At 51.6% G+C, this 14,015-nt stretch overlaps 7 protein-coding genes across 7 annotated transcripts; 3 read left to right on the top strand and 4 right to left on the bottom strand.

The window, feature by feature from the left end:
* Positions 1-1,424: 1,424 nt before the first annotated feature.
* F5J12DRAFT_387006 (AAA domain-containing protein) lies at positions 1,425-3,523 on the top strand. Its single transcript, XM_051739163.1, has 4 exons — positions 1,425-1,779; positions 1,865-2,196; positions 2,250-2,592; positions 2,645-3,523. Exons 2-4 carry the CDS (start codon positions 1,907-1,909, stop codon positions 3,281-3,283), a joined length of 1,272 nt encoding a protein of 423 aa, XP_051603646.1. The 5' UTR covers positions 1,425-1,779; positions 1,865-1,906; the 3' UTR covers positions 3,284-3,523.
* Positions 3,524-3,871: 348 nt separating this feature from the next.
* F5J12DRAFT_889120 (Mif2/CENP-C like-domain-containing protein) lies at positions 3,872-5,824 on the bottom strand (the record flags this gene model as incomplete). Its single annotated transcript, XM_051747307.1, has 6 exons — positions 3,872-4,077; positions 4,132-4,222; positions 4,276-4,436; positions 4,501-4,824; positions 4,878-5,480; positions 5,539-5,824. 6 exons carry the CDS (start codon positions 5,822-5,824, stop codon positions 3,872-3,874), a joined length of 1,671 nt encoding a protein of 556 aa, XP_051603645.1.
* Positions 5,825-5,877: 53 nt separating this feature from the next.
* F5J12DRAFT_806441 (mitochondrial ribosomal protein subunit-domain-containing protein) lies at positions 5,878-7,132 on the bottom strand. The gene has a single exon (XM_051744615.1). The coding sequence runs from the start codon at positions 7,123-7,125 to the stop codon at positions 5,989-5,991; it is 1,137 nt and encodes a 378-aa protein (XP_051603644.1). The 5' UTR covers positions 7,126-7,132; the 3' UTR covers positions 5,878-5,988.
* Positions 7,133-8,043: 911 nt separating this feature from the next.
* Positions 8,044-9,633, top strand: F5J12DRAFT_903548 (nucleotide-sugar transporter-domain-containing protein; the record flags this gene model as incomplete). Its single annotated transcript, XM_051748415.1, has 3 exons — positions 8,044-8,264; positions 8,327-9,170; positions 9,193-9,633. 3 exons carry the CDS (start codon positions 8,044-8,046, stop codon positions 9,631-9,633), a joined length of 1,506 nt encoding a protein of 501 aa, XP_051603643.1.
* Positions 9,634-10,067: 434 nt separating this feature from the next.
* Positions 10,068-10,652, bottom strand: F5J12DRAFT_386880 (uncharacterized protein). The gene is made up of 3 exons (XM_051739162.1): positions 10,473-10,652; positions 10,288-10,416; positions 10,068-10,231 (listed from the first exon to the last, which is right to left on the bottom strand). The coding sequence occupies exons 1-3, from the start codon at positions 10,518-10,520 to the stop codon at positions 10,133-10,135; spliced, it is 276 nt and encodes a 91-aa protein (XP_051603642.1). The 5' UTR covers positions 10,521-10,652; the 3' UTR covers positions 10,068-10,132.
* F5J12DRAFT_714380 (uncharacterized protein) lies at positions 10,587-11,720 on the top strand (the record flags this gene model as incomplete). The annotated part of the gene is made up of 2 exons (XM_051740889.1): positions 10,587-11,097; positions 11,176-11,720. The coding sequence occupies 2 exons, from the start codon at positions 10,587-10,589 to the stop codon at positions 11,718-11,720; spliced, it is 1,056 nt and encodes a 351-aa protein (XP_051603641.1).
* A 19-nt stretch (positions 11,721-11,739) lies between these two features.
* On the bottom strand, positions 11,740-14,015 carry F5J12DRAFT_386878 (histone acetyltransferase ELP3). The gene is made up of 10 exons (XM_051739161.1): positions 13,890-14,015; positions 13,594-13,829; positions 13,470-13,540; positions 13,252-13,414; positions 13,074-13,198; positions 12,935-13,015; positions 12,480-12,881; positions 12,306-12,429; positions 11,890-12,256; positions 11,740-11,836 (listed from the first exon to the last, which is right to left on the bottom strand). The coding sequence occupies exons 1-10, from the start codon at positions 13,900-13,902 to the stop codon at positions 11,760-11,762; spliced, it is 1,659 nt and encodes a 552-aa protein (XP_051603640.1). The 5' UTR covers positions 13,903-14,015; the 3' UTR covers positions 11,740-11,759.

Raw genomic sequence — 14,015 nt, 5'->3', positions numbered from 1 at the left:
TGCTTGCAGGTGCGTATCCGATCACAGCTTGCCGTCTGCACTGTGCTAAGTATGCTTATGCTCAGTTATTGCGGCATCCACTCTCCAGCATCTGTCGTGAAATGTCTTATATGCTCCAAATGGTTTTGTAATTCTCGTGGAAATACCTCTGCTTCCCACATCGTAAACCACCTAGTCAGAGCTAAACACAAGGAAGTTATATTACACGCAGAGTCCCCTCTCGGCGAAACCACACCTGAATGCTACAGTTGCGGGAGCAAGAATGTGTTTATGCTCGGATTTATCCCTGCAAAAAGCGATACCGTCGTCGTATTGTTATGCCGGTAGGATTCGCTTAATACCGCCTGAGCGCTTTTCCCACTCACACAGCATACATTTAGTCAACCTTGTGCAGCAACAACCAAAGACATGTCTTGGAATGCTTCTCTATGGGCGCCTTTGATCGATGACCGCTCATTCTTGTCTTGGTTAGTCAAGCCGCCCAGTGAAACAGAGCAACTTCGCTCGCGCCAGATCTCGTTCAATCAAATCAATCGTCTTGAAGACCTGTGGCGTGAAAACGCCAATGCAACACTCGAGGACTTGGAGAAACCTGGCGTTGATGACGAACCCCAATCAATCCTCATGCGTTATGAGGATGCTTACCAATACCAAAATATATTTGGTCCGCTAGTGAAGATCGAAGCAGACTATGACAAGCGCCTCAAGGAAAGTCAGACGCAAACGGATATAACGGTGCGCTGGGATCTCGGTCTGAACCAGAAGAGGGTAGCTTGGTTCTGTATGCCCAAACTCGAGAGTGGTGAAGTCAGGCTTGCAGTTGGTGACGAACTGAGGTTAAGGTATCAGGGTGAACTGCACAAACCCTGGGAGGGCGTTGGACATGTCATCAAGATACCCAACAGTGAGTTGGATTCATCATCTATGGTCAGCTGTCCAGCTGATATTCTCAGATGTCTCGGACGAGATCGCCCTTGAGCTCAGGAAGACTGAAGGCGTGCCCACCGAGTGTACTCATGGTTTTTCGGCAGACTTCGTCTGGAAATCCACTAGCTTCGATCGCATGCAACTGGCCATGAAAACGTTCGCAGTCGACGAAAAAAGTGTTAACGGTTATATTGTGGGTTTACTCCACTTGACACTTCCTATGAGCCCTGACGCATGCCTAGTATCACAAACTTCTTGGCCATGAAGTCGAGCCTCAGAGTCTTCGGACACAGATGCCTAAACGTTTTTCAGCCCCTGGCCTCCCGGAGCTCAATCACTCCCAAATGTATGCAGTGAAAAGTGTATTGCAGAAGCCGCTTAGCCTGATCCAAGGGCCTCCCGGAACGGGTAAGACTGTCACTTCCGCGTCGATCGTCTACCATCTCGCGAAGATGAATCCCGGTCAAGTCCTCGTTTGTGCGCCGTCGAACGTCGCCGTAGACCAACTCACCGAGAAAATACACGCTACTGGTCTGAAAGTTGTCCGCCTTACCGCCAAATCTCGCGAAGCTCTGGACTCCAGTGTTGCATTTTTGACTCTCCACCAGCAAGTTGCGAACAGCACCACGCACGTAGAACTCCAGAAATTGATTCAGCTCAAAAACGAACAAGGAGAATTGAGCTCAAACGATGAACGCAAATACAAGACCCTCATCCGTCAGTGCGAGAAGGAGATCCTGTCAGCTGCAGATGTGATATGTTGTACATGTGTTGGTGCTGGTGATCCAAGATTGAACAAGTTCAAGTTCCGGACAGTCCTCATCGACGAAGCTACCCAGGCTGCTGAGCCAGGTGAGTTCCTAGATATTATGCTGAGCAGCAAAGTGTTGATTTTCGTTCAGAATGCATGATTCCGCTTGTCCTTGGTTGCAAACAGGTTGTGCTCGTCGGCGACCACCAACAACTTGGTCCGGTCATTATGAACAAGAAAGCTGCTCGTGCCGGCCTCACCCAGTCTCTGTTTGAGCGTCTTGTCGTGCTCGGCAATCGTCCTATTCGACTTCAAGTGCAATACCGCATGCACCCTTGTTTATCCGAGTTTCCTTCCAATATGTTCTACGAGGGTACCTTACAAAATGGTGTTACGGCCCCGGAGCGTCTTCGCAAGAATGTGGATTTCCCTTGGCCCATTCCGGACACACCCATGTTCTTCTATCAAAACTTGGGACAAGAGGAAATATCGTCCAGCGGAACGTCGTTCCTTAACAGGTGTGTATTTTTATATTGCGGTAAGGCAAAGAAATATTAAACACATCTGTTAGGACGGAATCATCCAATGTTGAAAAGATTGTCACGAAATTTTTCAAATCTGGTGTCGTCCCATCGCAAATCGGCATTGTTACCCCTTACGAGGGACAGCGCTCGTACATCGTGAACTACATGCAATTCAACGGCTCGCTCAAGAAGGACCTTTACAAGGAGGTTGAGGTAGCCAGCGTGGATGCATTCCAGGGGCGAGAGAAGGATTACATTATCCTGAGCTGTGTTAGGAGTAATGAACATCAGGGCATCGGATTCTTGAACGACCCCCGTCGTCTCAACGTTGCTCTTACTCGTGCCAAGTATGGTATCGTCATTCTGGGTAATCCGAAGGTCTTGAGCAAGGTTAGCCTTTGAAGGAGGACTTCGATCTCGACGCACTGACGTTCCTTCTTAGCATCCTTTGTGGCATGCGCTACTGACTCACTACAAGGAAAAGAATTGTCTTGTTGAAGGCGCACTCAATAATCTGCAACCCAGTATGATCCAGTTTAGTAAACCCCGTCGTTCCCTTGTCAAATCCATGGACCAGTTCCGCCGTCACGAAACTAACGCCCGCGAGTACTTGCCCGGTAGCGGGGGCCGGTCTGGCACACCTAGCCGCTTTGATGCCAATTTCTATCGCACTCATGATGCACTTGCATATATACCTGCCGATGTACAGTCCTTGCGCTCGCAGGCTACCTATTCTTCTGGTCTGCCCATGTTTGCAGCCACCGGAGGCTTCCCGTCTGGCATGACTCGCGGACCTGGCGGCGCCGGGAAGCGCAGTGTATACGGAAGCTATGCGAGTTCCATCGTCTCCCAAGATATTGGACCGCCCAGCAGTGCTGGCATTAGCGCTGGGAGCATAAGTGGGTCTATCGCCTACTCCCAGTCGGATCGCCTGCGTAGGCGGGCTTCCTTCTCTTCTGCCACTGGCACGGACGTGGGCAGCTTGAGTGGCTATGATTACAAGAGTCAAGATGGTGCCACTGACACCGATGACATGAAGAGTCAATACACTGGAACCCAATCCGGCGTCACCGTTTTCTGATTTCAGTTGCGCATCAACCAGAGTGTCAGCCTGCTGATCTTACTCTCCGTCACGCACGTTGTGTGCACACGCACATTAGCCGGTCATTTACTGGACCGAGATCGCCCCTCCCTCCAGAGTTATTTAACTCGTGCTTCATCTGGAACCCTTCAGCAATTGCAGCTGCTACTGCATTTGGTCGCACCTTCCCCGTCTTCGTCCCCCATCTACTACGGGCAAGATGATTATCCTCCTCCGGTCCTGGCCAATATCCTCACCACGGGTACTTCTGCCGCCCGAGCAGGGTTTCTCATCCTACACGTTATACTGTCGCGTTGTTATGTTTTCGGTTACCCGTATACAAGGTAGAGAGTATCGAAACATGGAAGCTTATGCTTATAAATAGACATTGCGTAAAAGCGGCTGCGAAAAAGCAACGTGAAACAATTCCTGAGTGTCCCTAGCTGACTGCCGCAGACCATAAGTGAGTAAATAATACGATGTTTACTAGAGTACATGTAGCAACACAACCCATCTCGATCACTTTCAAGGATGAAAAATATCATTCCTGGACCGGTGTACGAATCCCTGTGCGGCTGCTGCGTTATGTTAATGTCGGCTTTTGGATCTCTTTGGACCAGTTGACGTCCGAGATCCGTCCTCAGCAACCTCGGAATGCCTTCGCCGGTGTGGCGTCGGAGGCACTGATTGAGAAGCACGCTCCGGTGTAATCTCCTCTTCGCCAACGTGTCGCGCTTGCGTGAAAAATAATTTGGCGTCCCGTTGGCAAATGTTATGGATACAGTATGTGTTTCCTGAGTGCTGAGTAGTCGGCGACCAAAGCACGGATGAGGGGAGAAAACACAAACCTCGAGGAACGAGAAACATGCCACCACTAGAAACGATGTATGTGGACTCATGAATGACAACAGAAACAGCACCCTCGACGACATAGAACACCTGAGGAACCGTGAAACAGACGCGTCAACATTGTAACATGTGCGGCTACTCACATATGCGTTATCTTTGGAAGACTTGCTTGGTTTCTCACCACGTGGCGGTATGCGCATCTCTCCAGCAGCAATGAAGTCTCCTTCGCCGAATATCTTCTGAAAGAACCAGTTGCTGTTGGCGGCAGACCTAGGCTCAAACATCCTAGCCGTTTGTATGATCCCTATCGGAGTGGTAAGAGGATAATTGATCACGAAACAAGCGTAGATCGTAGAGCGGAAACTCACGTCTTTTGACTGGTTCTCGAGTCAAGAAATCAAGGACAACACCGTCAGCAAGTGTTTTCTCGTCCCAACCTTCCTCTGGATTGCTTGGCACGGGGGTTTTCAGTTCTCGTGTCTTGGCTCGCACAGAACCTGCACGTCCTTTTTTGCCGGCTTGTCCGAGGGGTTTTGGGGGCTCCTTAGGTATGCGTATGATTTCTTTAATCTGTGGTACTAGAGTCACACCGGACTCCCGCCTACCGTAGACGACCTTCTCTTGTCGCCACCATTCCAAGGGCTTGTACCTATGCCGTCGACCGCGGCGAACACCCTCTGGGGTGGGTGAACCTAAAACGAGGGTTATACAGATCCGTTGATGTGCGGTTTCTCCGTGCACGTACGTTCAGGAGGGGCTATTGCTACACGTTTTGCTGGACGACCCCGTGGCTGTTGAGTCTTCTGACCCTCCTCTCTGGCCCTTTTCTTTGGTGGTACCTCTGCTTCCGCGTCGTTGGCATCATCCCCCACTCCTTCCAGACCCCGAGCAATATCGTCCTCGACTCCGTTGACCCCGTTCCCATTTGGTTCCTGGTCCTCATACGGTATGGCTCGCTCCTTTCCCTTATTCGACCTCCTAGGTAATGCGGTCACTTCTTCCGCCACCTCTGCCACCTCTTCGGATTCATCGCTAATATGACTGTAATCAGCACCGTCGTCCACCTGAGTTTCGGGAGCGTCCGGGTAATTCTGAGAGTTATGGGGTTCCACGTCGAGTTCTGCGTCGGGTGCGGCATGTGATTTGGTGAGGGGGGAGGGACCTGCACCGTTTGTTAACGACTTGCGGGAAGAAAGGGTGTCTGAATGATGTCGGGGAGAGGGGAGTTGATCATACTCTACAATCGATGATCGACGCGGATGACGGAGGGAGCTTGATCGTCGTGCGTTGGTTGAGTGATATAGATGACTGGCATTGGTGAAGTACGCGAGGGGACTGCCCTGATTGCCTTTTGGAAGGACGGGTGGATGAAGGTGGTACACGAGAGTATGACTACATAGACTCACTTTCAGCCAGGTCCATGGACATTTCACCGTCCTCGTCGACTTCGTCAAGTACTGGGCTGACTACAACTATGCGCTTCTTCTTCGACTTTATGCGGGGCGGGGTGCGGTTGTCTGCTTGTTTCATGACCTCGTCGAAAGGCTCAAACTCGTCGGAATTGCGATCGACATATTGAACTGCTATGCCGGTCTTCTTTCCGTGGCCAAGATCGTCTGCACGGAATGGAATGTGTTCTCTTGGAGGTCCTCGTCGGGTGCCCAGCGACGACTTTCTCGGCTCGCGTGGCATCCTTGGTCGTCGTCCTCCTCGCCGTCCTCGCCGGCTGGGCGGAATGGCATATACCGTGGGAAAAGTAAACAAACGCGTAGTAATTAGACTACGACGCGTGTCACGCGCCGACTTTACAAAGTCATACATAGTCTAGTCTATCATTTACGGGCCAACAGTATTCGCTATGAAGAGTCCTCCTTGCGGATGATGTTGCTGAGAATTCCAAGCGTAACACCCGTCGACGGACTGAGGCGAGCCCTGCTCCGCGCTGCCGCGTCGTCCATCCTTCTCCGCCTGCTCGACGCGGACCCCAGAGGCTCTGCGGCAATATACTGTCGGGATCCGGGTGGATATGGGTTGCTCCGCACGTGGGATTGCCTATCCGAGACCTTGAGCTCCATGTCCATCTTCGTCGCCTTCAACCCCTGTCGTACTCTCCCCACAACATTTGGCAGACGGTGGAGGACGGCGTTCTGCGGCCTGAGCATCACTTGTCCGGTTCGCTGAGGATCATCCCAGACCATCGGCTGCGCGAGGACGGCATGATGCTTCTGGACGATGCCTGCCATTCCCGCAAACGACGCCACGTAGAACAGCTTCTTCCTATCCTTCCCGACGTATTCATCCACCAGTCTACCCTTGCGCTCTTTCGTCATCAAAAATGTTTGAAGAGGAGTATAGTTTGCGTAGCTGAGACCACCGTTACGGTGCGGGAGGTGCTCTATTCGCCGACTGCGGGGGTCTTCCCGGCGCCGTTTTGAGAGATACTGGGCATATAGGTCGTCCCAGCCAGTAGTATACGTGTTGCTCAGCTGGTAGGGCGACAGTCCCGGCACGCCTTTCTTTGCTTGCGTCTCCTTGTGGAATTGGTCGCGGTGGGCTTGGATTCGAGCAAGATACTTTCTAAACTCCTCTCGTGTCATAGCATCGAGATTGGGCACGCAGGGTGGACGCCAGGTCGACGGATCCCGTTGGTTGGGAAGGTAATCCGACTCCTGAACGTGATCCCTTGGCTCTTCCGCCGACGCGTGATGCGACCACTGAGGGGTGATCTGGAGCTCGTCCCAATTTTTCATCCAGAGAGCCTGGGGTTCTGCCGAGCTCCATTCTGTCTGGTGCTCTGGAGTGTCGACGTTCTTGACGGTGATGAAAGCGCCACGACGTCGGATGGAGAGAGGTCGTTTGAAGCCCCAGTCACCACGGTGCGCATCTCCGCCGTGGGTAGTGTATACTTGAGCGATACGAGTGTCAAAAGACGAGAACTTGGACTGTTTGAGGAGCTGTCCGAACGACGAAACTTTGGCAACGGCGCTGGCCATGACCGACCTCAGCCAAGCCAAGTTCTCTCTTATTATGTAATCGCTATACCCGCGGAAATTGCCGGCGGCTGTGCACTTAAAAAGAGTTTTCGGTTTTGACTTTTTTTTTTCTTTCCAGACGTTCAAATTACTGTTGATCCTACACTACACGGATGAATGGTCCAGACAAGCGTCGAAGACAGACAAGACATCCCAAAAACAATCTTTGCTGAAGTTCCTCCCGCTGGTCGAGGAATGAGGAGGCAGGATCACCTGGGGATGCCGACAGGCATGACGACTTCGTGTAGACCCTCTCATGTAGCGCTTGTAACATGTAAGTGGTTTTAATGAAGATTGATTTCGCTTTCTGGGCCAGACACCGAGGATGATTATCCTGGTAAAAGTACATACCCCGCCTTGCGCACGCTGGGTCCTCCCCTTTTGTGTTGGTGTCACGCGCGAGGCTCGTGATGGAGCCCGGCGGACAGATGGGTGTGGGTGACGAGTTAAAGGCGAGGCTGAGGTGTTCCAGCCCCTTGTTTATTCGATGGCGATGGCTCCGATGTGGAATGGCATGCTGACGCTGCTCCTCCAGAGACAGAGAGACTGTAGAGTAGATTTTCTGCATGTATTTGGATGGAATTGAATATATTGTCGTGATTTTCGTTGATTAGCCGTGTTCGGAAGGAGGCCCTTTTTTGAGTGTCAGGCTGGTCTTTTTCAACTTGTCACCCACCGACACGACTCGGCTCGCTTTTTTCGCGTCTGTCCATTCTGTCCTCGTCTGGGATTACGCGTGCACCGAGTTGGTTCCACAGTTCTTCACCCGGTCTGCAGCCTGTCCGACGCCGTGTTCCGTCTAAAGTAAAAAAAAATACATTTCTTGTCTCGATGTCACTGTTCAAACTTCGTTCCGCAGTGCCTTCCCTCTCAAATGAAATGCATCACAGGGCTTACCCAGCTATACGTTCAGTCTCTTCGTCCTCTAATCTCTCCGAGTCCACTCCCCGCCTCGCACCCATTCTCCCTCCAGCAACTCTCGACGGCCTTTCAAGCAAATCTTCCGGCCTCCTTCTCAACCAGTCTCCTACCGATGTTGCACCCCAAGTCCACCCCGCGAGACCTGCAACCGTCTGTGGGCTTCCCCTGAAATATCTCTCGTGGGTCTCCTTGTGCTTTTTGAATCCTTCCAACGTACTCACCCCACATGCCCGTTCCCAAGCCTAGTCACGCTCGCAGTCCAAAACGCGTCCTTGTCGATAGTCATGCATTATTCCCGCGTGTCTATTCCCACTCATCTTGCCTACTCTCCAGCAGCTGCCGTCCTCGTTGGTGAGATCCTCAAGGGCTCAATATCCTTCGTGATCGCCCTCTGGAAGGCGTACCAGGTGGAGTTACACATTTCTTCCCGCAAGCCTTTCGCCGGCTTCCTCACCGCTCTCTTCCCGTGGTCTGCGCCGTTTCGACAAGTTTGCAGCGAGGTTTTTAGTGCTGATTGCTGGAAATTATCCATACCCGCGTTGCTTTATGTCGTCCAAAACTCACTCCAATTCGTCGCCATCGGCAACCTTCCAGTCGCCTCTTTCCAAGTCGCTTACCAAATGAAGATCCTGACCACCGCGGCCTTCTCCGTGCTTCTCCTCCGGAAGAGACTTTCATCCACAAAGTGGATGTCCCTCTTCTTCCTTGCAATCGGTGTCGCCATTGTGCAGGTTCAGACCAGCGCCGCGAACCCCCGGACCAGGGAGTTCCGCGTCGGAAGTGCGCATGACGCAGCACCGCTGCACGTTCATATCATGAGCCCACTTAGAGGTTTTTGTGCCGTGACCGCAGCGTGCTTCACATCGGGTCTAGCAGGTGTCTACTTTGAGATGGTCTTGAAAAACTCCAAGGCCGACTTGTGGGTGCGCAACGTCCAGCTTTCCCTGTTCTCCCTTCTCCCTGCCATCCTTCCTATCATCTATGCTTCTCCGTTCCCTTCATCGGACGGAATAATTAGCGATCTTTTCCGCAATTTTGGTGGTTGGGCGTGGGCCACGGTGTGCATTCAGGTGTTTGGTGGCCTCGTTACCGCAGTCGTCATCAAAGTATTCGGACAACATCCTCAAAGGCTTTGCTACGTCCATCTCCATCATCCTCTCATTCCTCTCGTCGGTCGTGCTTTTTGACTTCCATGTCACCCCTTCCTTCCTCATCGGAGCCTCTACCGTACTTGCTGCTACTGCCATGTACAACCAACCAACACCCAAGGAACCTACCATCCTCACTTCTGGAAGTAAAAGGTCGTTTACACCGCTTTCGCTCGGGAAAGAGGAGCCTATCCTGGGACAGTTCTCCCCAAAGAAGTCTTCGCCATTTGGTAGCCCTCGTGCCATCGCGTCCGCGCTTGGTTTAGCTGAGAAGTCGAATGGCGCCTCCGAGAAGGAATACTTTATGGAGATGGAGTCCACCTCACGCTATCTTAATGCTCCTTATGGCTCTCCATTCCCTTCGCGCACACCCACCCCCCGATTAGACGAGCGGACGTGAACGCTGTTAACATTATCGCCTCGATCCAATTTCTTTTGAACAAACCTCTTTACCCTACGACCCTTGATGTGATGACCCAATTATACCCCAGTCTCATTAGACTCTTGCAAACCTATCTACTGCTATTGCACTACAACCCTCCCTGGTAGCGTTCACACATCCAGACAGCAAGCGATCTATTTCAAAGGTATTTAACGCTTCATAACGGCCCTCATGGTTTCCACGCGGCTCGCTCTGCATTCAGCCCATCCGTTTTTACTTGGTGCACTCAGCAACACATCATCTTTGAATCTGCTACTTTCCCATTCGCCTGCAGTATACGTTTCCTTCCCTCTTTTCCTCTTCCCCACAGTACATGCAGACGGGTAGTCTACATAACTTCTGCGTATTACTCGATTGCTGGCATTCTATTCGATGTTGGCTGTAATGCTATTGCTGGACCATGAAATATTTGAGGTAGTTACTACTCGAGTAAGAGAATGGTCGTTACGGTTCTGGCCTAGCTGTTCACGAGTGCTCTGAGTGTCTTGTCGAGGTCGCCGCCATGTTCAGTGAGCAGCTTCTCGGCTTGTTGTCGCGAAATCTCGAACTCGTTCACCTGGCAGGGTCCATCCGAGTCAGACATGACTCAGAGAGACGTCCCATAGCACCTACGATGATATCTACGTCCTCCCGTTTGGCGTTGATCGGTTCTTTGGCGGGTTTGACGGGCTTGCGATCATACACGAGCTCTCGTAGACTGGCCTCCAACTTGGCTTTGGAGTAAGAGTAGCCATCATGAAACTTGGAAGACGTCGCCCATTAAAATAAAGCCATGATCATCAGTCGTTGGGACGTACGCTCACGATGACCTCTGCCTCCTGTCCGTTGTAAGCCCTGGTAGCCATATGATTCCGAGTGATGGCGGGAGCCAATTTACTTAGGCGTCTACATCACACATCAGCCTGCCAACCATGTCCGTCGATCTTGAATGGCACAGATTGGATTCATCCCTTGCAAAGGCACTAGTTGACATCCTCAACCGCCAGCTAGTGAGCGTTAAGCGTCCCTCCGTCATAGGCCCAGTCGAGATCACAGGTTTTGACTTTGGCACCGTCTCTCCGGACGTGGAGCTGGTGGACTTGCGGGACATTCATCCTGACTTTCTCGAAGATGATTCAGACTTGGAGTCCGAGCAGGACAACGTCAAGGTCACCGAAGGCGCTGAGGGCGACGACGATGGCTATGAGTGGGTGTCTAGAAGAGCTTCCCGTCGCGAGCTGGCCGAGGACGCACTCGCCTACCATCATCTTCCCCCACACGTCCGTTATGGACGCAGCCCAGCTACGGATCTGTTTATGTCCACGCCTACATTGTACCCCGGGCCATCACGGGACCACTGGGGAGTCGGGACTCTGCATTCAAGTTTCAATGGCTATGGCTATCGACCACCAGCACCACCTCGGAGGTCGCCGTCGCACTATAGTCTACCAGAATCACCCCCAGAGTCGTTTCCCGCTGACGGTTCCAAGCCATCTATGCCACCTCGCAATTCCACCACAGCATCCGACGTCAGCCAATCACCAAATCCCCCTGTTTCACAGCAGTCGCAACCGGACCTCCAAGTCCACCTTCATATCAACTGGCAATCGAATCTCAGGCTGACTCTTACCACCTCGCTGCTCATCAACTACCCATCCCCATCTTTCATGTCCCTTCCTATCAAGCTATCTGTAACCGGTATCGTGTTCAACAGCGAGGTCGCCGTGGCCTTTGAGGGTTCCAGAGGTCGAATTCACCTATGTATATTGGATGAGTTGGACCCTTACGGGCCTGCATGTCGACGATCACGCAGTAGTCAGCCGAGCACACCTTCTGACGTAGACGACGAGATCAGTGGCAGACGAGACGAAAAACCGTTGCCTGTTGGTCAACGCTTGCTGCCTTCCATATTCATCGAAAGCGAAATAGGTCAGACGGACAAGCATGTTCTCAAGAATGTCACGCGCGTGGAGAAATTCATACAAGATGTTATTAGGAAGACCGTCGAGGAAGAGCTTGTCTTTCCAAATTTTCATACGTTGGTTCTTGCGGACAGGACTCAATAACCGCAAGTAGCCCGACAACTATACTATGCAGGAACGGTACTATACGAGTGACTTGCTCATATAGGGTCCGTCGAGCTCGTATCCGAGCTTGCGATAGTAGTCTCGTGTACCCACCCCTGCAGTATGATGTTATAAGAGCTTGACTATCGCATTGACAGATTCCCCTCACCTGATATGACAGCAAGCTTCACGCTATCATGTTCCTCCCTTGCTATGCGCTCTGCCTCTTCCATGAGCAGCGTCCCAAACCCTTGGTGTTGGAACTTTGTCGGGTCACGACCATGGACCGGTACCGCCGTCCCATACACATGCAGCTCCCGTACTATACTTGAACCACCAGCCGCACCTTCCTTTCGGACAAGTTCCGGCCTGAATGTCCCTTCTTCTGAACACTTCCGAAGTCGTAGAAGCCCAATGAGGATATCTCGTTCGGGGTCCTCGTAGGACAAGAAAGTTTCCCAACCTCCATTTGCAGTGTAGTCTCGGCGGATTAGTTCCACCGATTCCGGTCGCACTTTATGGTGGATTTCGTGAATCTGACGCTTCAGTGAGCAACGGAACGGTGAGACCAACACCACCACTCACCCCGACTTCTCGGAACCGCACGTCTCGGCACTCAGCACCAAAGTCTTTCATGCGATTGAGCGCAAGTTCTCGCAAATTTCCCGAGTTCTCACAGCCGCTCGTGACTAAAGGGAGCGGTATATCTCTGCAGGAACCAGTCAGCACGACGGTGCTTCTGTGGATACTAAATCGTACCTTTGCACTCGATAGACTCGAGTCCATGGCGGGACAAGGGCAAGTATCCTAGCAACAACATCGACCAGAACATTTGGTGTGTAGTTCTTGTACCTTCCGGTTCTCCATAATTCATAAAGACCTGTCCCGCGGATGACAAGTGTTGGATAGATTTTCAAACCATCACTCCGGAACGCCGGGTTTTCGAAAAATTCTTTGAATTGCTCGAGATCGCGCTCGACTCCGACGTTTGGGAGGTCGGGCATCATATGGGCTACGACCTTGAAGCCAGCGTCTTTTGCAAGGTGAAAAGATTCAGAAACGGCGCGGACTGTGTGGCCGCGGTTGGTGTCTCGGGCAACGTCTTCGTAAACCGACTGTACACCGATTTCCAGTCGGGTGCAGCCATATCGAAGCATTTGGCTGGGTGAGTATGGGTATTGGCGAATCAACTTCAGCAACAATCTTCCACAAACCTGAGATGCGGTCGGAGGCAGTAGTCTGGGCGGGTCTCGATAGTTATACCGATGGCCTTTGATTTGCTTTGTTCCGAGTAACTAACACGCAGGGTTAAGTTATTATTTGACAGTAGGACAGGGCCGAGACAAAACTGACCGAACTGCTTCGTCGACATCAAGGCCCGTGAACCCCGATAACGCATTATGTAGTTGAGCGATAAACTTCGCCCGGTAATCCTCGGGCATGCTCATGAATGTTCCACCCATGACAATAAACTCGACCTGACGTGCCATTCAATCGCTGGTACATGGACAAGAATATGAGGACCGCTGACCTTGTCAACACTGTGACCCAATGCCTTCAGCTGTTCAACGCGATTACGAGTCTGCTCGTACGGGTCATATCGTGCCCGAATGGCACGCATACTCGTTGGTTCATATCCAGTATAACTTTGTGTACTGTAATCAAAATCTGAATCGGGACCCCCCGGGCAGTAACTACCTCGATAATTTAAGTTAATGAAGGCCATTTTACGGACGAGAAGTAACTTACACACAAATGTTCCCGGTCATTGCGATGTGGGGACACCGATGAGGCTTGCACATCACTGCTACTACAGCAATCTACCAGGGATTCCTTTGGGTACACGTCAGTCAAAAAGCGTTGGAGGACGTACCCCACTCGCCGTCCGAATAGGTCGGGCACGTAGCTTTGGTAGTAACGCTTTCTTGTACTCATCAGGGATTGCGCTAATGATATCGACAAGTCTGGGAACACCCCCATATCCATATTTCTTCGAAAGCTTCGCCCTCAATTCATTCAGGGACACGCTTTCTTTTGAATCGTGTGCCTTTATCAATTCCGCTGCGATTGAGGAAGTCACTCGGAGGAGGATTTCTGCTTGAGATGGACCTAAAGAGTTGATGGTAGCAAATAACTTAACTCGTTCGTGACTTGGATAATCGAACTCACCTTTGGAACCCATATCGAAGTTTTGGACGATATATGTGTGGTGATACTACTAGAGTGCCAGCAAGAGTCAGTAGTCGCTCACTTGCGCTCCGAGTCCGATGATGCTAATCGCGGTCGGAATTCGGG

Source organism: Pisolithus orientalis, assembly GCF_024613125.1.
Source record: "Pisolithus orientalis strain OTSU chromosome Unknown F5J12scaffold_4, whole genome shotgun sequence".
Taxonomy (NCBI): Eukaryota; Fungi; Basidiomycota; class Agaricomycetes; order Boletales; family Pisolithaceae; genus Pisolithus; species Pisolithus orientalis.
The sequence above is the reverse complement of the archived record's forward strand: the minus strand, read 5'-3'. Positions and strand labels throughout refer to the sequence as shown.

Excerpts from the sequence above, each read along its gene's own strand:
- F5J12DRAFT_387006 (XM_051739163.1), top strand. The coding sequence starts at position 1,907 with ATGAACAAGAAAGCTGCTCGTGCCGGCCTCACCCAGTCTCTGTTTGAG. Across the intron at positions 2,197-2,249 it reads GGAACGTCGTTCCTTAACAG|GACGGAATCATCCAATGTTG; the intron begins GTGTGTATTTTT and ends CACATCTGTTAG. Across the intron at positions 2,593-2,644 it reads ATCCGAAGGTCTTGAGCAAG|CATCCTTTGTGGCATGCGCT; the intron begins GTTAGCCTTTGA and ends GTTCCTTCTTAG.
- F5J12DRAFT_806441 (XM_051744615.1), bottom strand. The coding sequence starts at position 7,125 with ATGGCCAGCGCCGTTGCCAAAGTTTCGTCGTTCGGACAGCTCCTCAAA.
- F5J12DRAFT_386880 (XM_051739162.1), bottom strand. The coding sequence starts at position 10,520 with ATGGCTACCAGGGCTTACAACGGACAGGAGGCAGAGGTCATCGTGAGC. Across the intron at positions 10,417-10,472 it reads AGGCAGAGGTCATCGTGAGC|TTTCATGATGGCTACTCTTA; the intron begins GTACGTCCCAAC and ends ACGTCTTCCAAG. Across the intron at positions 10,232-10,287 it reads GGGAGGACGTAGATATCATC|GTGAACGAGTTCGAGATTTC; the intron begins GTAGGTGCTATG and ends GGACCCTGCCAG.
- F5J12DRAFT_386878 (XM_051739161.1), bottom strand. Across the intron at positions 13,199-13,251 it reads TGGGTCACAGTGTTGACAAG|GTCGAGTTTATTGTCATGGG; the intron begins GTCAGCGGTCCT and ends ATGGCACGTCAG. Across the intron at positions 12,257-12,305 it reads TGCGGTTCCGAGAAGTCGGG|ATTCACGAAATCCACCATAA; the intron begins GTGAGTGGTGGT and ends CTGAAGCGTCAG.